Source organism: Anabrus simplex, chromosome 2, assembly GCF_040414725.1.
Source record: "Anabrus simplex isolate iqAnaSimp1 chromosome 2, ASM4041472v1, whole genome shotgun sequence".
Lineage (NCBI taxonomy): Eukaryota > Metazoa > Arthropoda > Insecta > Orthoptera > Tettigoniidae > Anabrus > Anabrus simplex.
Window position 1 is genome coordinate 903,505,513 of NC_090266.1, and position 25,472 is coordinate 903,530,984.

General features: G+C 38.5%; 1 protein-coding gene across 3 annotated transcripts in view; it reads left to right on the top strand.

Moving 5' to 3' along the window:
* The window catches only part of LOC136864543 (F-box only protein 22), a 477,522-nt gene that overhangs the window by 249,075 nt on the left and 202,975 nt on the right, over positions 1-25,472 (top strand). For all 3 annotated transcript variants that reach the window (XM_067141655.2, XM_067141657.2, XM_067141656.2), the window contains exon 5: positions 12,219-12,433. In XM_067141655.2, coding sequence (XP_066997756.2) covers positions 12,219-12,433 — 215 coding nt within the window. The remainder of the gene's footprint in view (positions 1-12,218; positions 12,434-25,472) is intronic.

Consider the following 25,472-nt stretch of genomic DNA (forward strand, 5'->3'; position numbering starts at 1 on the left):
ATTGCTGGGGCTCTATCTTAGCACACTCAAATAAAATTGTTCCAACTCAGTCCATTTTCTTCCACTATCGCTATCATAGAATTATGTGTGTTTGATCTTGTTGATGTCAGAGGCAATTCTTTTCAGGATAGGAACTGTTCAGTAAGTGATTTTTCACTTAAAAATCTTATGTAACTCATTAATTGACATTTTACTTACGTCTGTTAATTCATCCAGTTAAAGTGCGCATTTTTTACCATCATATAATTTTTCCACTACTTTTTTAATATCAGCTGACATGTATTCTATGTGGCAAGCAACTGTATCGTCGGACAAAGGTACTTTTGATATCTCACTCTCGGCAGCCTCTCCTACATGGAGCAACTATTACTTTACAAGCAGGTAGAATCAAAGTTCCTGCTGCTGTATGTGACTGCATATTCCTGGCAATTATTTTTGCTACTTTATAGCTAGCTACTAGCGCTTTTTCTGAACTTGTAATTATTTTAGTCATTCCCTTGCCTTCTTTAATCTGAGAAGAAAGTGTACGATTTAAATAAGCTTTATATTTATTTTCCAAGTGACTGTGTTTCGTTTTCATGTGTCTCTTTAGTTTGCTTGGAACCATACATTCATTGCTTAATTTTTTGCAACATACAACACACTCAGGAAGTTTACTATTTCCAGATTCAGTAAATGTAAACCGGAAGCATAAATAAGAATCCTGATACCTGCGCACCGCACCTGACGGTGCGGAAGTAGCTTCTCACTGACATTTGATCCGAGTGATTCACTTGTTTTATTTTCACTCTGATGTTTTTCATTGCTGTTTAATCATTGGCGTTTATTTAAAAACTTCTCCATATTACAACACAATACATGTATATTTACTTCAGTTTTATAATAACACCAAGTATTGCGATTTATTCAACAATCAATTGCACTACATGTAAACATCTCTCCGAATCCTACTGAAGTACTGAACTGACTGCAGGTGACCACTGATTGGTTTATATATGCTCCACTAGTGTTCGGGGGTAATCAACATATTTTTCTACTAACGTTCCAGTTATTGGTGTACCATCCGCGAGGTTTTTCATTCTTTCTGGACTACTCTGTAGCGTTCAAAATTCCTCTAAAACAGGCATAGTTATTTGTACGTTGGGGTGTGCCACTATACTCAGCATAGCAAAACAGTGTGCCGCGAACGAAAAACACTTGACAACGCTTGCTCTAGTGGAAACGGCAAGTATTGCCTAGGAACGTCCGTGTAATTGTTGAATCCAAGAAGCAGGATCAGATTGAAAGGTTAATGTCTGGAAGAAACCGAATGAGGAGTCAGGGGATGATTTTGTTAATAACTTGGGAGGGCTAGGTCAGTCAGCGGGGGAGACCCTTCTGGACAGTAACGAATCTTAGGAAAGGAGAAAAAAGAGGAAATGAATAAGTGTTTTGGGTGAATCAGGTGAATTCATAATAGATCCTGGGGAATCACTGGACAGGTGGAAGGAATATTTTGAAAATCATCTCAACATAAAAGGAAATCTTCCTAGTGATGTTGCAAACAACCAAGTTCATGGGGATGAGGACAATGATGTTTGTGAATTTATGCTTGATGAAGTGGAAAGGATGGTAAATAAATTCCAGTGTCATAAAGTGCAGGAATAGGTGAAATTCGACCTGAAATGATAAAATGTAGTGGGAGGGCGGGGACGAAATGGCGTCGTAGACTAATAAAATTAACATGGAGTGTTTGTAAGGTACCTGCTGATTGGAAAGCAGCAGTAATTGCACCTATCTATAAGCAAGAGAACATTAAGGATTGCAACAACTATGGAGGTATCTCATTGCTCATATACAATTAGTATATTATTCAATAACAGGTGAATTTAATTCCACATCATTTCACCCATTAAATGATGAAGGATACGATTAGTGATTGACAATAAATTGGATGAAAACCATTGTGGTTTCTGACCACAGGGGGGCTGTTGGATTCAGATTTTTAGTTTGCGCCAGGTAATTGAAAAGTACTACTGGGAGGAATAGACAGTTATGTCACTGTTTTGTAGATCTAGAGAAGGCACATGACCGAGTACCAAGGGAAAATATATTTGGCATACTAGGATATCGTGTGATTAAGGGTAGATCATTAAAATCATTCAAAGGAATTTATGCTGACAATTGGCCTGCAGTGAGAATTTATGTTAGAATTAATTTTTGGTTCTAGTTATATCTTTCACCTTTGTTGTTCGTAGTTTACATGGATCATATGCTGAAAAGTATTAAGTGGCAGGGAGGGATTCAGTTAGGTGAAAATGTAGTAGGCAGTCTGGCCTATGCTGATGACTTAGTCTTAATGGCAAGTTGTGCCGAAAGCCTGCAGTCTAATATCTTGGAATCTGAAGATACGTGCGATGAGTATGGTATGAAAATTAGCCTTTTCAAGACTAAATTTATGTCAGTAGGTAAGAAATCTATGAGAATCGAATGTCAGATTGGGGATACAAAGCTAGAACAGATATATAAATACAAGTATTTAGGATGTATTGTGCCCTATAATGCTTTTGATTCCCATCAGGCAAACGCCGAGATCGAACCAAGAACATTATAGTGACCAATACGCCCACCAAAGCGTGTATTCTGGCACATAGCTTACCTTGCTATACGTATCCACACTCAGCAACTCAGTAGAGCATGAATCAGGGTATCGGGGTAGAAACACGGGCGAAATAAGATAAGTGGATACAAAAAGTGCAGGGTAAGAGCAAATCCTACTTAAAAAAAAATAACAGAAAACTTCGCTGCATTCAAAGTTTTACAATAAGGGATTTATTACATAAAGATCAAAACAGTTACAAATACATGAGCTTTCCAAACATAAATGGGGTAAATAAAATGCCGAGCCGTAGACTACCAGTTCACTACCTTCACGAAATAGCAAGGCTGTAACAAGCATGGAATCATGGCATAAGTAATGGAGTAAAGGAAAAATGGATATCTGCACAGATACTCATCTAACAGCAACCTCCTACGCATAAAAATACTCTGCCTCAGTACATCGAACCCTGGAGCTAACAAATATAAACATGCTATATACAGTGCTCGGACCCAGTATACATCCCTGGTCCAGCAAAGAGCAAGGCAACCAATGTCAACATAAAATAATAGGAACACAACTGCATCGTCCTAGGGTCAACACATAACGGGCAAGATGTTTAAAAGGAAATCTCTACAAGCAGCGTAACATCAAGGTCATCCTTTCCATCAAAACACTCGACAGACCGCAGGCAGCTAATACTGCCGCATTTCAAGACCGTGACGTCATACACTTCAACCCCTCACCAGCACTTCGCACGAGGCAGACAGCGGCCATTCTTATTTTTATGAGTCGCTCAGCTGACTGCAAGGAAAATTTCGCGTTCACCGTACCTCTCGTAAATTGGCTTCCCTAGTGCTCTCTTAATTATACATGGGCTACACGCTATCGTGTCAATGTCACAAACAATACAACATAATCTCATTTCTGCCACTACTGGGCTCATCCATAAGTATACAAGGGCACAATCCAGTGCGCTATAATCACATGGCCATATTAAGGCGTATCAAACTCATCTAACCCATTCTTAATCTGCGTTGGGGCTTTCTCTATATCAATACACACAGTCAGCTACTTGCATAATGCCCATATTTCTCAAGCATAATGGCACGCCCATCCTGTCACGTTAACCTAGGTGAGTTTGAGGGGGTAAATCCTGATCTCCAATAAATTACATACGACCACAAAGAAATATGCCCTGACACTGCACTGTAAACAGTATTTGTCTGTCTGGCATCGCTAACTTGACCAAGATGATCCTACATGAACAATGGAGACAACAAGCACACTATCATGATACTACCTAATAGAAATGTAATCACACAAACAAGGAATATACAACCTACAACCTACACTAATATACTGAGTTCGAGTCCTGGGCATAGCTATACTGTACAAAGAAATTTTCTGATATCAATTTACATGTTGGCTGACGGCCAACCTTGTTCCTATATTGAAGTTAAATTACATGCTTATTACAAATTGGAAAGCTCTGACCTGAAATGATCGATGACACGACGGAGCGCCCCCCCATATGGACCACTGGAATTACCACATCATGACAGGCTGCGACTCTGGCAGCAGATACAGGCGGATGACTGGAGACATTCTAGCTGGCGAGAACATTTCTGGCAGCTTCTTAGATGGTTGGAAGATGTCCCCTTCGACGTCGTACTGAGCAGGTACGCCAGATGTTCCCGGGTCGATTCCCGATGTCGTGCTGACTTCTTGTCTTCTTCAGCTCCCGTTACTGCTTCCTCGCTATGAGTGTGCAGTAGCTCATACTGGGTTGATGTAGGGGAACTGTAAAGAAATGTCTTATTACACACAGTCCGGATTCGATGCCTGTTTCCACTAAAACCATGTCTCACACGTTACATTGACCAAGTTCTGAATTTGGACTTGGTACACCAATGTTCTCTTCATCAAACTCGGTAACAATACTATCTTATCCTTTCACTCGGACTGAACATCTAGATACCAGAAATACCCTGAGCCTTCATTAATTCATGCGTTACGTTAGTTACAATTGGACCTCAAAGAAATATGAAGCTACTAGTCAAACAGCCTGATATTAGCAGCACCTCTTCTCATGACAGCAGATCAGCACATGTAATATCAAGAATTCAGCTTAATTATGCAGGTTGATTACTTACTTTCTCCCAGATTCAATCATGCTAGGTGTGTGTGCAGCTCGAAGAGAAGATGCTATTCTCGATGCCGACTCGCAGTGTGACGACCTTGTTCAAGCAGCCGTACAGTCAATGAATGAATCTGGCGCACTAGGCGGTCGTGTATTTATAATCAGGCTAGCGGTACCACGCTCGCTTGGTGGCGTTCTGGATAAACTGCGCCCGCGACTCGAAGTTTCTCCCGCACAAAGAGCGTCAAGTTCCACACTTAACATATGCACTTATAATTATAGCCATGTTGCATATCAAAATTTAGCAGAAATTATGCAGGTTGCAATTCTCTTATCAGATCCAATGCATCTGTTCTGTAGCCAGAGATAATTAGCCCGCTAGATGGTGCGCGTCCCCACTCTCAATTAAGAAGCTTCGCTTGGGCAATAATTTCCTTTTATGAGTCTCTGGAATTTTCATAATGATTCTGGTGCTATGTTCCCACGAGAAATGCTTCCTCTGGGCTCTCTTATATAATAAACTATTATACAATGACTCCCATGGTGGTCTCAGGTAATCCCAATATGTAATGCTAAAATCCAGACTATTGGCACATGAACTGTATGGTTCAGTATGTTTTCTCAGTATGGTAGTATGGTAAGTGAGATTGAATCAAGGTACTGGAAAGCTAATGCAGTGAGCTCACAGTTGTAATCAACAGTATTCTGTAAGAAGGAAGTCCAGCTCCCAGACGAAGCTATCTTTACATCGGTCTGTGTTCAGACCAACTTTGCTTTATAGGAGCGAAAGCTGGGTGTGTTCAGGATATCTTATTCTTAAATTGGAAGTAACAGATGTGAAAGTACCAAGAATGATTGCTGGTACAAACAGGTGGGAACATTGGCAGGAGGGTTCTCAGAATGAAGAAATAAAGGATAAGCTAGGAATGATCTTTATGGATGAAGGAAGCTGTACGCGCATGTGAGGCAAATGGAGGAGGATAGGTTACCTAGGAGAATAATGGATTCGGTTATGGAGAGTAAGAGAAGTAGAGGGAGACAGAGGCGGTGATGGTTAGTCTCAGTTTCTAACGATTTAAATATAAGAACTAAATGAGGCCACAGAACTAGTTACAAATAGAGAATTGTGGTGGCTATTAGTAAATTCACAGGGGCTTGCAGACTGAATTCTTTAAGGCATGAGAACCTATAATGAATATGTATGTGTGTGTGCATGTGTGTGTGTGTGTGTCATAGGCCGCTGAACCTGTTGGGCTCCAATGGGAGTACAGATTGTTAAAGTGCATATGGAAACTGAAACTTGTGCGGACTGGGGAAAGGGAATAATAGTATCAGTCTTTAAGAAGAGGGACAAAAAGGTGTCTTATAACTATAGAGGGTTCACATTCTTATCATAAGTGGCAAAAATACTGGCAAAGATATTAGATAGGAGAATGAGAAGAAAGATAGATGGAGAGTTCCAAGAGGATCAGTATGACTTTAGAAGTGGAAGATCTTCAGTGGACCCAATCTTCAAGCACGAGACAGTTAATGGAAAAGAATTGGGAATATGGAAATTATGCGGTCATGACATTCAAGACCATGGTGATGTCAAGAGGAGAAAAATAAGGGAAATGCATTGTGAAAATTGTTGGTCAAAGCATTGAAAATATGGACAGTTTCAAATACCTAGGGAGTGAATTAATGCAGAATACAAGGCTGGACATGGAGATTAACAAGAGGGTGCAACAGAACAGTGCATTCTACCAGATTATAAGGAACCTTGTCTGGAATAAGGAAGTACCAAGGAAGTGTAAATAGATCATGTTCAAAATGTGTTATGCAGCCACATTGACTTATGTGGCTGAGACCCGGACAGTGACAAGTGCAGATGAGAGTAGAATTCTATCCAGTGAATTAAAATACCTAAGAAGTATGATTGGAAAGAGGAGGAAAGACACAGCGAGAAATGAAGGTGTTAGAAAGGAAGTCATAATTGAAAAGCTAAATGAGAGAATTGATAGGAATAAACTAAGATAAACATGTAAATATGATGGATGAGAAACGAATACCAAAACAGATGATAGAGATGAAGTTTGAGGGAAAGAGAGAGAGAGAGATAGAGATGGAGACCTAGACAAGGTGGATCAATTCAATAAAGAGGAGTGCAAGAAGAAGAAACTGGACTGAAACAAAATGATGGAAGAGGCATGGTGGAAGGAGAGGGGAAGTTTGAGAAATGTGCTGACCCATCAGGAGCTGGATAAGAGGAAAGGAGTATGATCATGTGCCTATATGGATCATCCTCATTGAGAATGTTAACTGAAAAACGATAATATGGAACTGTTCTACCTTGGCACATTTCTTTTCCCACGACTCCTTTTTACCTCGAATAATCATCCTTTTTATTTCTCTCTTAATTGTGTTGTACTGGTCTCTAGCTTCTTGTCTGTTAGAGCTTATTAGGGCTAAAACGAGAAGCCAAAAAGTCTCCTTACTATTAGAGTATACGGACCTTGATAAAGAGTGAAGCTCAGTGCCTGAAGTGACAAGTTATCAAAGTAGCAATTGAAGTGTAGCCCCTTAATATTGTTGATAAATTTGTTTATCAAGTGATTCATCTCAAATGCTGACTTTCCAAGATGTTTACTAATATTATCATAAGACCCTGGCCCTGATTCTATTCACGTGTCTGAAAATGAGTATCAGTTTTAGAAAAAGCTGCTGCTGTATTATTTCTTCCAATCACTTCAATGGCTTTGGCCATACTTCTAGAAAACAAACTGCTTTAGCTAGTCTTTAATTCTCTTTTACAGTAAGAAAAGGAGGATAAGTTTTTATCACAGTTTCATTTCATCAATGTCTTTCTTCAACTCGTCAATCAAAATTCCTGCATTTCTCTCTGTACCATCTTGGATTATCCGCAGTGTCCCGCAGCCTCCTAAATTGGAAACAATGGCTAATACTTCAATTCCTGAAGATTCTTCTGCAGTGATGATCTTGAAAAGTAATGATTGATTCTTAGTCATATCAGAATCAAAATACACAGGCTGTTTCCATTGAAAGCATAGTCCTCTGATAAGTGATACGTGAACTTTGAAACGGGTACGAAGGATTTGATCCATTCCAGCATCATAAACAACCTTGGTGTTCGTGTGTATTTTATCCACACCCAGAACACAAAGTTTATCTGCCGTGGATAAATTTTCACTACATTTTGACATCAACTTCAGTACTTTATTGAGAATACTGGGACAACAAGTAAACTTTGTGCACCACCTACTTAAAGTTGTTAATGATGGCAAAGGGAATCCAAGATTGCTCTTCCAGAAGTCATAGGCTTTAGGAGATAAGGTCCTCGTCATTACTGAATTGGAAATGTCTTCGTTTGTCCATCAAGTAATTTTTTCCTGCACATGCCAGTGATCTCATCTGTGTAGGTCTGAACAGTTTGACGAGTCAGTTTGTCAAACTAGAGTTTTCTTTGCTTTTGCATTTAATCATGCATAGTCCTCGTTAGAATTCTTGTGTCTTACCAGTGTACTTCCGAATGCATTTTAATGATTTTCGTTTTTGTCGGTAATAACTTTACAATGTTTCCATTGTTCTTCTTTTAAAGCATTCAAGTTTGTTTTCACCTAGCTCGATAGCTGCAGTTGCTTAAGTGCGGCCAGTATCCAGTAATTGGGAGATAGTGGGTTCGAATCCCACTGTCGGCAGCCCAGAAGGTGGTTTTCCGTGGTTTCCCATTTTCACACCAGGCTAATGCTGGGGCTGTACCTTAATTAAGGCCACGGATGCTTCCTTCTCACTCCTAGCCCCTTCCTATCGCATCGGCGCCATAAGACCTATCTGTGACGGTGCGACGTAAAACAACTTATAAAAATAAAAATTGGTTTTCGAAGCATGAACTGCTTTCTTTAAAGATTCATTTTCTTCAAGTAATTGGTTGTAATGAATACAATGAACACAGCTCTCATCTGCTGCTTGAACGGAGATATCCATGTAGGTTTCTTCTATTTCCTTGCGTGGTTTCATTGGGCTTACATTTTCCTGTCTTTCCAAGGCAGCCAAGGAAATTTTTCTGCATTAAGTCATGAAGCCGAAATTGAGTTACTTGTATCCTGTTGTTCCTTATGACCTGGTAGTTTCAGAGATTGACTTTGTGTTTTCCTTGGAGGTAATCCTAATAAACTATTTTTCAAGTCATCTTCATAATCATAGGTAGAAAAATGTTTGCTGCATTCATATGCATTTTTACAGTTAACAGAGTCTAATCTTTTACATTTAGTCAAGCAAATTTTGCAAGTCACAGGATCTTTTGGGAAACTGTGATCAACCATGTCTATTTCCTGATTTTTGTCTCTCGAAAATTATTTTTACACATAGCATTCTACCTCTCGGAACAAATTAATGACGGCAGCACTGCTATGCAGAACTCACATTTAATCCTTTATAAATATTTACAAACACATGATAACAGAACTTCAACACTTACAGGAACCGCATTCGCACATTACTGGTGATGAACAGAATAGAGGAATTCCCAGCTGCCAGGTGCTGGGACCACCGTAAGTCGAGAGGCAAGTATTGTCACAGCCACTGATTGCCTCCATCAGAGAAATGGCCCAACCCTTACTATAAGGGGCATTTAAATGAAAACCGAACAAATGCTACGCGACCATGGAATGGCTTTATTCAAAAGTAATTACCAAAAGCGTTAACACATTTATCCCACTGGAAGACGAGATGATCAATTCCAGTTTTGTAGAAAAAGATAGTTGTCTGACGGATCCACAATCGCACCCATTCTTGCACTTCCTCATCCAAATGAAACTGACATCCATGAATGTGTCTTCAGGTCGCCAAAAATGTGAAATCACAGGGTGAAAGGTCCGGGCTGTACGGAGGATGTTGAAGTGTCTCCCAACCAAATCGTTGATTGGAAGTATGAGAGCGAGCATTAACATGCAAGAGGATAATGCCGTCCGACAGCATTCCAGGGAGTTTTGACTTTATAGAGCATCACAGTTTCTGCAAAGTGTCTCCATAGCGCTGCACAGCGAGTGTGGTTCCACGCTCAAGGAAGTCAACAAGCAGAGGGCCCCTGCAGTCTAGAAGACGGTCATCATGACTTTACCGGCACTAGTGTTAACAGCTTTGGATTTCTTTGGCGGGGGAGAATTGTGATGTTTCCATTGTTGGCTTTGCTGTTTGCTCTCGAGCTCAAAATGATGGCACCTCATTACGTCCCCTGTGACGATATGGAACAGAAACTCATACTCTTCCTTGTGGTACCGCTGCAGAGGACTCAGACATGACACAATTCTATCAATCTTTTGTCCCTTCGTCAGCTGATGCAGAACCCACTGCACACAAATTTTGTGGAAATGCAAGTTATCCTTGATAATGGCATGCATGGAGCCATGGTTAATGCCGACCTGAACATGGATTTGTTTCTCTCTGATTCATCGTTTTTGCCGGATAAGGCCATCAATCCGCCCTATTACATCAGGAGTGAATGACTCGGTGGGCCTGTCCTGGGTGTGCATAATCTCTCAGTGAGAGTGTACCCTTCTCAGAATCTCGTATGCCACTCGTATGCAGTGTTCGCCATACACTGCCGGCATGCGACTATGAGTTTTACATACTCCAGCACCCTCAGCCACCAGAAAAGGAACCACACTTCTTTGCTTCCCTCCATTACTGCTGCTGGATGGTCACACTACACCAGTCCACACACCAACAAAGTCATAACCCAACAACTGCGTGCACCTGTGAGTTGTCACTATGCAGTTCTCCTACCATAGCGATTGCAGTATCGATACGCAAGAACAGTGTTGCCACCTTTTGCATGGAATGTGTGTTATGGCGGGTGTTCAGTATTAATTTGACTGTAGTCTGACGAATGCTTTAAATATTCACCAGAACCAAATGTGAGCACATCCTAACATTCAGTGTATCACTCCACTATGAAACATCCACTTATTATTAATTTTACATAATTATTATATATTTTAGGATGAGCCTAAATTATTCCATATTGTTATCATTATTATTGTTATCTGCTATGCTTTCTTAGTGATGGAAAATCAAGATGACTTCTTCCTCGTAGTCAACACAAAAGAAACATGTCTGCCTGGATGTCCTAACTTGCTGAGAACCTTCCGAAATAATCCAATATGTCTTCTACACTCAATGAAATCACGTATCAGTTTTAACGCTAGGGCTTGAGATGATTGCATTTTATCATATTCACTGTTGAATTAAAGAAAAATATTCATATTTGAAGACATAACTAGCTTCGATCATAACTACACATCATGCACATGGTGAAATATGGTATCCAACTCTATAGAAAACTACAAGAGAAATGGGGAAACAAAGAGAAGTTTACAAGTCATTTCCCATTAATTATATTTCTCTACAAGCTACAGTAGAAGAAAAGATCAAATGACAGTTTGGAAATTATCAGCTCCTGTGATCTCCTCCACTCCTTCATGGAGGGTTCCATTGTCAGGCTGGGGCATAGCATTCATTTAGTTACAGTTGCAGGAGCAGTCCATGGTGTCACCACAAGTTCCTCATGGGAAGTTCATTTTTCAACTGTATCACCTTTCAACCTGAAACTGAAAAGATGCTAAGTCTTTACTCCAGCAACCTGAAGTTCGGATTTTACCAGCGCAATGACTACTTAACTTGACTGTCATCTCTCTATCTCTTTCCCTCTCTCGATGTAGATTGTGATCGGCTACTTGGAACATCATAGAGAACAATCTAGAAAGTACATAATTGCTTTGATAATTGATTCACTATTTCTTAAAAATAACATGTAGGGTACCTTTCTCAGGACACCGTAGAAGCTGTGGGTTTCCAGTTAAAATGCACACCAATAAACAGAGTAGGAGATAAACAGGTGTTACATGACATCCGCTAGAGACTAGCCCGAGTTCAACTTGATCCAAAGCACTCCCGTTGACAGGAACCACACTTGCAAAACAGATGTGATCGTTCGTTTCTTCATAAGACTTGGACGGGGACAGTACAAAGGTGTCAAGTGCCTATGACAACATTGCTTTTCATCTTCAGGCATGTGTCGATCTGGATGGCGCATTGGTGGAATATGCCATGGAGAGAAGAACATTAAAAAAAACAAATTTAAAAAAAAAAACATTTAAGGTTCATGTTTAAGGTTGTTCATGTTCATTAAGACTATAATGCCTTTTCAATCATATACATAAATATATACTGTATACTTACCTACATAGTATATACTGGTTCATAGTAGGTACATCAGATTTTTCAGTTTTGAGGTAGACTGTGAAAATGAAAATTATTCAAAATATTTGTAATGGCAAACCATATTTACTAATTTACTTTTCCTAGCTAACACATCCTATCTTAAAATGTATTTATCTAGTTCATTTTTTGGCTGTATTCTGCCTTTGGTAATTAAACTAACCTCCTTTCTAAATTTTCTTTTTTAGCTAAAGTTTTTTTTTTACTTTCTTTTTATAGTGGTGCATTACCTTCGAGCCCAGCTGTCACCATCCTGTCCCTGTGTGTTGGCAGAAGGGATTGGGATTGTTGGAACAACCCATGATCTATCCCAAACAATGGAAATAGAATCTAAGAAATTTGGTTATTCAGGTCTGCTATTGCCAAAAATACCTGGAGTTGTTGTAACCATGTTCCATTTTGAGAAAGTTACCAGCCTCAGATCTCTTTTTGCTGTAAGTCTTTTTGTCATCTAGTGATAACTGTTTTCAGTTGAATACTTGTGATGTATAACAGTTGTATGTCTTGTGTGTAGTTCTGGATTGCTTCTCTGCTAATGTCTAGTAAATATAAATTCTTATAATCATACCTCTATTATTGAAACAGTCTGGAAACTTACTGATGAACTTATCTGTCTGAGAGATGTTAACTTACAGGATGTTTAGAAGGTAAGGGTTCTGGGATTTTACTTCACAGCCAGTGTACATTTATCCACTAACGGTGAGACTACTCAAGGCTCGAAAATGAAACAGACCCAAGCTGATTAGATATGTACATTCAACCACACAAAAATCGGCTGTCGCAGAAGATGACTTCCTTTCAAAGTCCTCTTGTTTGAAATAGGTTGAACATATTGTGCAGGTGGTAGTAAACCAAGTATCATCTCTTTGGCCACTGGCTCTCCACATCTTATGAATATCCTCACATTTCAAGAATGTATAAAATTAAATACTTCATTGCCTGCTAATTTTTGTGCAGTTGAGTGTACATACTTAATATTAGCCTATGCAACATTCAAAATGTTACTTACTCTATGAAATAAAATTACTCTTAACCTACCTACCTTTATTAACCAAATGGAAATTTATCAGTCGCTTATTGCTGTTCTATTTAAGTTGTGGAAGAACCATCATATTAAAAATTGTTTGCAAGTTCTTTCAGTCTGCATGGATTTCATCTTTGTACTTTCCTCACAGATAATAGGCATTAAATTGGAGCATCTTGAGGGCCACATTACGTAACTTAGAATTTCTCATAAAAAGTTTTGCTTATTGTTTTGCCGAGAAACATTAACTGCATGTGCTCTGGCGGAATCCTAGTGGAAATGTGTTCCTCTAATAAAACACAACATTTTAAATGTATTTTTTCATTTCTGTTAGCGCATAGTTCTTTTGTTCTATTCAGGTGAACCTGTTATAGTCAGGATACACCTAAGTGAAGTTTAGTATTGTACTGTAGTTATTTTATTAGATAGTATCTTGTTTGATTTCTTGGTGTGTAATCCTTTTGATATTTCAGCATTTAACTTAACGGCAGTTTTCGTTTCTATTAGAGTATAGTAGGCAGTGGCGTGCACTGAACCCCATCTACCCTAGGGCTGCTGGGGTAAAGAACTTTGTATTAATATTTTCTAATTATTCCTTAGAACACTTTTTATAGTGTTTACAAAATTGCGAACATCTAAGCCAAGCCAAGTACAGCTGCCTCGATAATCCACTTGCACTACCGCATTTCAGCTTCTCCAGCGAACTGGGTTTCCTTGCCGGCATGAAAGAGAGCTACCCCAGCGAAATTTAAGGTTGCGTGGGTGACGCGTGCGCTTGAAGCTTCCTTGTCTTGGCAGTGGGGTGGGGCTGTAGCCCCTCACCCGACAGTAATTAACGGTGACAGGCCAGCTAGCTTAGGTAAGGTAATGATAGTTTTAATACTTGACACTCGAAGTCTTCAGCGCCACACACTAGAGACTGCAAGAAAAATATAAATATCTTAACCGTATAGCCACTTGCACATCGTCTTGCTAATATCAATAGAGCCAGTATATGAAATCAATTGTAATATAGAAGAATATATTTTAGTCTTGGGTTTTGGCATGTATAGAGTTTCTTCAAGCAATTCATTGATGGCACGTGTAGAGTATGTGTTCTGATAGCCGCAGAAAAATATTTAGGTTGCCCAGCTTGAACACAGATATAAGCGCGAATGGTTGTCTGTGATGGTGGTATATAGTGAATTTTTGTAGTGTTCCTCTTGGATTATAGGTGAAGATTTCGCAAGTTTTGTGACATTCTTCATGAATATAACATGTATTATACGCCGTGACAAATATTTTTCCTCATTTGTCGTTGATGCACGTACACTCAGTATGCGAGTGAAACTATAAAACTTCAGCGACGGTAAAATACCAGTTAAATTTTGCTGTTTAGTTTAGATTAATAGTTAGTCCCAGTGTATTTTTGTGAAAACTATGACTGTACAATCACGAAGCATTACTGGATGAAACTGTAAGTACATCTTTTAAAATCTGCTATAAATTAAGGCTGATGTGTGTGAAATATATGTGGTTGAAAATAGTCTTGAAAGATCTTTTTCAGGTAGACCTTTCCATGAAAAACACAGCCTTATGAAATGGTAATGTTGACTTTAGAGAGTGTAGTTGGGCTATGATGTTTTTATTTAAAACACTTTTTTGCAGCTGGGGTAATTAATATGTTCACCGCACGCCACTGATGGTAGGTTAAAGTAATAATAATAATAATAATAATAATAATAATAATAATAATAATAATAATAATAATAATAATCTGTCTGTGTATTTAGTATTATATCATTTCTATAAGAACAGTTAGACTGTTATTGCTATTATTGTGTAATTAGGTTACACCTAAGTAGAATTGTAATGTAGTTGTCAGGATCTTTCATTCATTATTGTCATGAAATCCTTGTGTAGGATGCAGTATTTCTTTCCTCTGATATGCATATTTTTATTCACAGAATATGCTCTTTTATTTCTGTTGATATTTTGTATCATTTCATATTTCTGTGAAGATAAAAGAATGGCTGAGGGAGGCAGGTGTAAGGATCGGGGGTGTCAGTTGGCATTAAAGAGTATGAGGGAAGAGACAGCAAGTTTAAGGGAGATAATTAGGCCTTTGACAGAGGACAGGAATGAAGGTAGATATGCAAGAGGTAGGGAAAGGAAGGGGAGAAGTTCAAGAAGACAGGTGAGCTAATATTTTAAGGGGAGAGAAAATTATGGCTAAGGGTTCTTATCAAGGAGTGAGTTTAGAAGAGGTATTTTTGGGGAATTGATATGAGTCACCGCGGGTACAGGGAGAATAATTTAAGAGTTCAGACTTCTGCTCGCATGCCGTGGGAAGTCCAGAGCGAGCGCCATATGGCTTGTGTCAACACTGGCGAGATAAGAAGTGTTCACTACCAGCGCGCAGCTGTTTAGCACTCTGTCTCTCAGTTCGTTAGAAACTATTGGACTTTTAAGGTGTGTTGTGAGGTTAATATCACGATGGTTAAATACACTATAGAGCAAAGAATATTTTTGGTAGAGTGTTATTTGCACAAGAAGAAGAAGCCAGTTAGAAGGTGCCCTTGAAAATTCCGTAGACAATTTCCCGGTGCGACAGTACCATCAAAACGTTACGTGCATCAGCTCGTTTACAAGTGGTGTAGTACTGTTTCTGTAAGCAATAAGAAAAAGAAGCGAAGGAGAACAGCTCTCACACGGGAGAGGTTAGAAGACATACAGGCAAGACTCCAGGTCAGTCCACATAAGTCGCTTCAGAGAGTAGCTCAGGAAAGTGGTATTTCACCTTCTTCAGCACGTAATGCAACAAAATTATTACATTTACGATCTTATCGGACTCATTCAGTCCATAACATACTGCCTACAGATTTCAATGCAAGGATACGATTTTGCAATTGGCTAATGAATAGTGTCCACGACGGTATTGTGGATCTGAACTTTCTTTTTATGAGGGACGAAGCCTGGTTTCATTTGAGTGGATATGTCAAGTCACAGAACAATAGAATCTGGGATGCAGACAACCCGCACATTTTACAGCCGAGACCTCTGCATGATGTGAAGGTGGGTTTGTGGTGCGCTATCAGTGCCCGATGAATTATCAGTCCGATATTTTTTTCAGGACACGATTACTTCTGACTGTCATATTCACAACATTCTCGAACCATTTTTTGCGGAACTGACTGAAGAAGAGAAAAGGTACGGCTATTTCCAACAGGATAGTGCAACGGCCCATATGGCGTGTAGCTCTGTGCGACGGTTAAGGGAGTGTTCGATGATGATCAAATCATCAGTAAAGGTTTCTGGCCCCCTCATTCGCCTGATTTAAGCGCATGTGATTTTTATCTTTGGGAAAATCTTAAAGGAAAAGTTTACAGGAATAATCGTCGAACTGCAGAAGTATTTTAAAAAAAATTGAGATTAGGAACATTGTGCGTTCTATCGTTGTCCATGAACTACAAAGTGTGTTTCGAAATCTCATTACAAGATATGAAGCTTGCATTGCAGCTGAAGGAGATCACTTTTAGCATCGTCTGTAAATACTGGTGAGTTCAGTTTAATTTCCTAGTTGATTTATTTATTTATTACTGGTGAGTTCAGTTTAATTTCCTAGTTGATTTATTTATATGTTTATTCATTTACTTATTTGTCCAGAGCATCTATGTAGCCGGTGAGTTCAGTTTCGTTTAGTTTCTATAGGCGTAATCATGCCGCTTCTTTGAGCCGACTATGCCGGCTTGTCATGGCGGGCACTGCGCTCGCTGTCTCCGTTTTCCAGCTTGCCTAATCCTCGGCACTCTGCTCTGAACTTTTAAATTAATCACCCTGTAGAACAGCAGAGGGTAGATGGGGAGAACAGGGAAGTGTTACAGAGGAGCGTTGAGGCAAGAGGAAAGGGAATGGTCGGAAAGGGAAACGCAGAGTAGATGATAGGAAAAGGGAGGTAGAAGAGGATCATGAGGGGGATAGAAGGAAGGAGGGACTAGGTTCTGTAGCCCTCAGAGAAGTTAAAGGAGACCAGGAGAGGAGATAGGATAGGATCTATTGAGGTGGGTGGGGTTGAGGTTCTGGTCATTTGTGACTCTGTTGTAAGCCATATGGCGGAAAGCGTGTGGAGGAAAGGGAACCAGGGTAGAGTATTACCCAAGAATTGGGTTAAAACAAATGTTGAAGAAAGTAGAAGGGAAGGAGGAGGTTGTAATTTTCCACGTTGGTACCAACAACGTTAGTCAAGCAGAAATAAGTACTAACGTAGTTGGGGATGTGCGAGATCTGGTTATGACAGTGTGGGATAAGTTTAAGCGAGTGGAGATTATCAGTGGGAGACTGACTGGAGGGTGATCACGTTTTTAAATGAGACTATAGGGTGGGTGTATGGGGAAATTAGGAGTGAGATTTGTAAATCCTAATGGGTGGAGGAATGGTAGGAGGGGGAGTATCCATACCGGTGAAAGAAGAATTTGTAAGCTATAAAAAAGTTACGAATGAGATACATGAAATTCTAAGTGTAATGGCTCATCTCTAAGGACAAATAGGCAACTAGATTTAAAAAAAATATATTCGACTGTTATGTCCTTCGGTCTGCCAAAACTAATTTTTAATAATAATTTTATAAACTACCTTCAAGAAAACATATGTTATCAGTATTATACCTGAAAAAGAAGCATCTTAATTTTCAAGTATAATGCTGTTCCCATACATTTTCTTGAAGGCAGTTTATAAATGTATTACCCAAAATTAGTTTTGGCAGACAGAAGAACCTAACAGTTATAAAATAACAGTTGAAATTGAAAAGAAATGGCTTCAAATATTACAAAATATTTGGGAAACGGTATAGAAGGCAACATTATTAAGCAAGTAATCTCAATTTACCAAATGTTAGCTGGGAAGGTAATGCAAATGACAGAGAGCATGACCAACAAATGGTGTATAAGATAATCTGGGAAGGACAGCTGAAACATAAAGTGATGGAACCAAATAACGGGAAAATTTTCTAGATGTGGCACTGGTAAAACCTAGTGGATTGTATAGAGAAATTGAAGGGTTAGGTTTTATAAGTGATCAGAATGTGTTTTTGGGTTTAAAATGAAAGTTGTAAAAGTAGGACTATTAGGCAATATTATATGGTTGGTAAGAGGCATGGGGGTGAAAAAAAAAAAAAAGTAATTATGATCAGTGGGAAATGGTAATGAAAATGTAAACAGCCTATGCAATAGATTTATAGCGATTGTTGAGGAGTGTTGAAACAGGTATGTACTTTTAAAGGTAGTAAGGAATGGTAAAGGTTCCACCACATTATAACAGAAATAAAGAGATTAAGAAGGAAGTGCAGGTTAGAAAGAATAGATCCAGGAATGGTTGTAGAAGTAAGGAGAGATTGAAGGAACTTACTATGAAATTGAATTTAACATACAAGTCGGCTAAGGATAACATGATGACAAACATAATTGGCAGTCATATGAATTTTAGGGAAAAATGGAAGAGTATGAATAGGGTACTGAAACAAGTTTCAGGAAGGACATTCCAGGTATGATTTATGAACAAGGAGAGTGTAGATGTAGAGACTTACCAGAAGGCAGAATTATTCAATCAGCAGTGTGTAAAGATAATGTGCAGGTAGAGGTTGTGATTAATACTGACAAAGTACTGAAATTTACATGTGATAAAGTCGTTTACAAAAAGATACAAAATTTGAAAGCTCGAGAAGCATGTGGGTTTGATAAGATTTCTGGATATAGTAAAGGTAATGAGTTGGGATATAGTGCCATATTTGAAATATTTATTTGAATACTGTTAGCATGAAGGAGCTATACCAAATGAATGGAGAGTTGCTATAGTAGCCCCAGTGTACAAACGAAAGGGTGAATAACAGAAAGCCGATAATTACAGGCAAGTCAGCTTGTAAACTCTGGGAAAGCATTCTTTCTGATTATATGAGATTCCTTTTTTAAATTTACTAACCGTTGTGATAGAAGGCAGTTCGGATTTTGGAAATGTTTTTTGAGTGAAGCTCAACTTGTTGGATTCCAGGAAGATACAGCAGATATTTTGAATTCAAGAGGTCAAATGGACTGTATTGTATTCAGCTATCCAGAGCATTTTATAGAGTAGATTATGAGAGACTGCTGATGAAAATAAGGGCTATTGGACTAGCCAAAAGAGTGGTGAAATGGGTGGCTAAATTTCTAGAAAACGGAACTAAGAAAATTAGAGTAGGTGAAGTATTATCTGATCCTGTAAAGATTATAAGGGGTCCCACAAGTAGTCGTATTGAACATTGATGTTTTCTTATGTATACAAGGTGTCTCAAACCTTTTGGGTCATATTGATACAGGTGATGGTGGGTCCACAACTGATTATATTGAGATAGGAAATCGATGGTCAGAAATGCATATTTATTGTGTTATGGACATAGTGTACACTGCATAACAACAACGTAATTCATAGTGGTTATTCAAAGTGACAACCGTCAGTCTCAATGCATGCATGGTAATGGCGCATTAAGTTCATTGCAAGAGGCTATTCTCATTTTTTTCCGTATTGAAAGTCTGTTAAAAGGAGAACAATAAAACTTTGATTTCCACCTATTCAATACATTTTATTGTTTTCAATACATTTTGCCAGGCTAAGGTAAACATTAAGAACAGATTCATAAATCTCAAGGTTAAAATAGACAAGATCTCAAAAGATATAATTATGGTTTTTTGAAGAAATGTTTAAAAGACAAACTTGTACCAAAAATAAAATTATAAATTCTACACAGACATAATTTATCAACACAAAACTTAGTACATTCACAAAACAAGGTTAATGAATTATGGCTGAAGGACGAAATCAAAATGCATTATAGAAAAAAAATCGTTTTTGAACCTACAACTATACTGCACACATTTAGAAATTTCTCAGCAGTTATCCTCTTTAGAATGGGGTTCAATCCAACTGTATGTTTGTGAGAAGCTTGTTGACATACTAGATAAGAAACAAAAGATTTCAGAAAACAAACTTTTCCATTTGAATGAGAGTAAATTAAACTTGAGGGATCAGCCCACAAGAATAAATAAATCCACTCCAGCTTTAAAAAATTTACCAACTACGATAAATTAGTCTAGCACTACATTCACTGAGAACTAAATAAGTTTACTCAATAAAGGATCTAAATTCAACTGGCCTAACCCACACATAATGCAAGACTTGATAACTACAATAGCAGAAGCAGAGTTGAATGTAGGACAAGTACCAGTAGATTCACAAAATGATACTAGGTATGATATCAAAAAGAAGCTTCCTACCTTAGTTGAAGAATTAATTAACAATTCAGATTCAACTCTATCTAAACAAATCAGTAGTTTAAGAACCAAAATTAAGAATAGAAATGTAATAGTAACTAAAGCAGACAAAGGTGAAACTACAGTTCTTTTAAACAAACACGATTACATTAACAAAACAGAAGCATTTTTTTCGGATAATAATTATGTAATAACTAACCAAGACCCTGTAAATAAAATTCTGAAGAACCTAAAGAATATACTTAAAAATTCCACGTTTCTAATTAATGAACGAGAGTATAGAAAAATGATCAACATGAATTCCAAATTACCAACGGCTAAAGCTCTACCTAAAATCCATAAGGCAAATATGCCTGTTAGATCTATAATCGATAGTAGAGGAAGTCCTACTTATAAAATCTCAAAATTCTTACACCAGTTTTTAAAGAAACATTACAAATTTAACAGCAATTCCATGATCAGTAGTTCAATTGAATTTTGTGAAAAATTAAACAGTTTCAGTTTACAATCACATCACAAGATGTGTTCCTATGATATATCCAATATATATCCAAGCATACCTATTAAAGAAACCGTTGAAATCATCAAGTCCAATCTAACCTAACAGTTCAAGTACATGCAAAATAGAGGAGTTAATAAATCTATTAAATTTTGTTTTAAACAACAATTATTTCACATTCAACAATAAAATTTACAAACAGATGTGTTTGGGGATAGGAGACCCCACGTCTGGAATTTTAGCCAATATTTACATGGATCAATTAGAGCACAGCAAAATAAAAACAAGCATAAAAGGATTATGTTTGTGGTTGATATATGTATACGATACCTTTGTTATAATAGATAGCAAACTTAATGACAGCGATAATATATTAAACTTCTTAAATACCGAGCTCGATAGCTGCAGTTGCTTAAGTGCGGCCACTATCCAGTATTCGGGAGATAGTAGGTTCGAACCCCACTGTCGGCAGCCCTGAAAAAGGTTTTCCGTGGTTTCCCATTTTCACACCAGGCAAATGCTGGGGCTGTACCTTAATTAAGGCCACGGCCGCTTCCTTCCCACTCCTAGCCCTTTCCTGTCCCATCGTCGCCGTAAGACCTATCTGTGTCGGTGCGACGTAAAACAACTAGCAAAAAAAACTTCTTAAATAATCTAGACCAAAGAGTAAAATTCACTAAGGAGGAAGAAAATCATTCGTTAAGCTTTTTAGATATTACAGTAACACGAACAGAAAATAAATTTGAGTTTCATATTTACTGAAAGCTGTCTTACGTTCCGATAGCTATCTAAAAAGATTACCTACACCCAAAATCACAGAAACAAGCTGCTTTTTTTCAAGTCTGATATACAGAGCCTTCAAAATGCCACTCTCTGATAATAGTTTAACACTATGCACCCGCCGGTAGTAATATTATTACCACGCGGCGTGTGCCTGAGTACCGCTGTTTGTAATACTACTACAACGATCTTTGAAATTCAGCCACTCGAAAGCTATTCACGTTATCAAATTAGTTTTTGCTTTGACGTGTTGTTGATTTCCTTTACTATCGTTAGGTGGTGTTGTCGATCGATAGTGATTGGTGGTGCAACTTAAGGACGAATGTTTCGTAGCCATGTGCGCTAAGTTAGATCTTATGTAATTGCTGACATACGTACTCCTCGCGCGCTCCGGTTGGATAAGCTCAAATTTATGTGCGTGTGTTCTAATGATAGATTATATGACTTCACAGATTTAGAATGAAAGTGTAGTGAGGCAACAGTCTGCAATCATCTCTCAAGTAGTCTATTTATACTGTATAATTATTGAGATATGGATCCCAGACCTTGTACAAGTAAAGGAAATTCTACGCATGCATACAGCCCACAGATAAGTGAACAGATTATTACGGAACTTGTGAACGATTCAGATTCTGATCTGTATGAAAGTGATAGTGAAGAAGAAAATGAAAATATTCAAGTCCCTCAGGATGCTGAATCATCAGATTCATCACCAGAAGAACCAGTCGCAAAAAGACGAAGGGAGGTGAGAAGCAAGGGAACACAATGGAAACAAGATATTACTCCTGTGAACAGGCCTGTTTTTTTCTGGCTCACCATGACTGAATGTTAATAACCTTGGTATTTCTGCAGAATCTTCACCTCTAGATTTCTTTAGTTTATTTTTTGACAGTAATGTACTGAATGTTATCCGAGTGGAAAGTAACAGATATGTCCTACAGCAAATACATCTAAAGAAGCAGGAAGGCCCTTTGAAACCTAAACATGTGCAGTGGAAACCAGTGACTCTGAATTTTTTGCAGTAGTGATTCACATGTGTTTGATTCATAAACCTTTTCTCCGGGACTACTGGAGCACAACACCAATTCTAAAAACTGACTACGCAAAGTCCATTGGAATATCGAGAGACCGATTTCTCGCTATTCTGACAGTGTTGCATCTGAACGACAATGATAAGCAAAAACAAAGGGGCCATCCAGGCTACGATCCTCTGTTTAAAATCCGACCAATACTAGACTGCCTGAAAACAAGTTTTCAGAATTGTTACTCTCCTGATGAATCATTGACAATCGATGAAGCAATATGTCCATTTCGGGGACGTATATTTTTTCGTGTGTTCATGAGAGGAAAGCCACAGAAGTATGGAATCAAGATCTTTCAACTCTGTGAAGCGAGGAGTGGTTACGTGTGCAACATGGAAGTGTATTCTGGGGCCCATGTCACAGTGGAGGATTACAATTGAATCGTTCATTGTTGAAAGGCACTAAGTCCACATTTTTGACAAATTCGTTTTACAGCGAATTTGCGATCTAAGAAGTAAGATGCATGTTTTGGTGTTGAAAGAAACCATTTCCTGGCAGCGCTTGTGCCATTACCACAGCCGTCAGGTTAGTTATTCCTTGTTGAAATGAACTTAGTTCTGCAGTTAGTGCGTTTCAATACGGAATGTCTACCAGCGCCAACCAACCTATGCATAGAGCGCTGCTGTGTCTCTGATGTCAAGATTGGCGCGCTTGTTTCATTTGTTTACACAGGTGTTGAGTGTTTTCATTGACAATATATCCTACGTGGTTGTTGTGCTCTGCATATTATTAATCTTCTTCTTGCTGTGTTCTTAAAGATATTTTCATCATGGACAACGAAGTTATGGCAGGGAAGGAACGTAAACGCAACGTAAAATTATGCCGGGAATAAAGTCAAGCGATCAAGGGTAAAGGGTACTGCATATACAAGCTGTGCAGGAAAGGCAGTGCCTCAGAAAAGTATTGGACCTCCCTGCAGGTATGATGAAAATTATAATTTTTACCTAGATAGTATTTGTTCAACCATTTCACTTCCATAAAAGGGATTCAAACGATTATTGATACTGAAGTTATGATTACTTATTGGATGTCGGACAAAGAATTTACCTAGGTAACTTGTTTGTTTTAGGTGCAAGTGTCACTGCTTCAATATATCGCAAGAAGAGAGGCTGCAGATATTTAGTGCTTTTTACGATTATGAAACCAAAAATGAACAGGATATCCACTTACAGAGACTGACTGAATGGTATCCCATTAAATGGCGAAGACCTAGGGCTGTTAATCAAGATGGAGAACGATCAAAAGTGGAACGTGAATCAGCATACACATATTTTGTTCTTAGAAATCGGTAGCGTCTGCAGGTCTGTAGGAATGCATTCATTAGTTTACACGGAGTAACACAGAAGCGTGTATTCAGGATTGCTAAGCTGTTGGTGAAAGCCCAGTGGACAAGAGAGGATTAAATAAGACGACGCATGCTATGTCACGTGAAATCTGCACTGAAATTCGGAACCACATTTTCAAGTTTCCAGTCAAAACTTCTCATTATGTAGGTAACGAAGTAAACTATTTGGATGCAAGGCTGAACTTTAAAAAAATGCATGATTTGTTTTGTGAGGAACATCCTAATCTTGAAGTAAAATATACATTTTATGTTGATTATTTCAATAAGAACTTTGGCTACAGATTCGGTAGACCCCAGATAGATGTGTGCAGTATCTGCGAAGAACTTCAAGTCAAAATGAAGTCTCTGCACTTGTCACAAAATGTTAAATTAGCAGCAGCAAGTGAGCTAAATATTCACAAGCGCGGAAGTCACAAATTTTATTCTTCTATGAAATCATGCTCAGAATCCTGCCAGTCTGATGATACAACGTGTGTTGCCTTTGACTACATGCAAAATTTACCTGTACCTCATATACCTGTTCAGGAAATATTCTACCTAAGGCAGCTATGGGTACATGTTTTTACAATACACAACCTCCAAGACCATAGTTCCAAAGTATACATGTATCATATGGAGCAGGCCAAGAAAGGGGCCAATGAAGTGTGCACATTCATATTGGACTATCTCACCAACGAGATTAAACCAGGTACGAAGAAACTTCACTTGTACTCGGATGCGTGTCCAGGCCACAATAGGAATCATTCTTTTATTCGTTTCTGCATGGGCTTGGTCGAAGATAAACGATTCGAGGAAATTATTCACCGCTTCCCTATTAGAGGTCATTCCTTCCTGCCTTGCGATAGGGATTTTTGTGTTTTCAAGAAACAAATTAAGCGCTGTAACAGAATCTACACTCCAAAAGAATACTGTACAATCATTGCTAACGCAAAAAATGATGTTACAATAAAAATGGTCGAAGGAACTGACATAACTGATGTGGATACGTGGTGGCCTAAGCATTATAGGAAAACAACTCTAAGTGATGAATCAACAGGAAAGGACGTTCCTAGAAGAGCGAAGGTGGTGTTTGCTCCTGCATCGTTTTCCGAGTTCCAGTATTCTGCAGGTCATCCTGGCAGAGTGATTGCTCGTCCCTTCATTGGGAGTTTAGTCCATCACACATTCCATTTGTCTCAGCCTGGGCCATGAAATGGTCCTCTTATGAATCAGATGATGAAGGCCTATGAGAAAGGACGAGTACCAATCAGATCAACGAAAAAGGATGATCTCAAGAAGGTTCATCGTTATGTAACGACTTATGAGGCGAGTAAAGCATTCTTTGAAGAATTACTAGAATGGCCGTGTCAGTGAAAGAGGCTTACCTGTTTTTTCTAACAGTATTACTTGTTTTGCTAATATGATTTTGTTCCTCGATATCTGTGACTACAGTGCAGCTGTTTTATTAATAATGGGTTTATATAAAC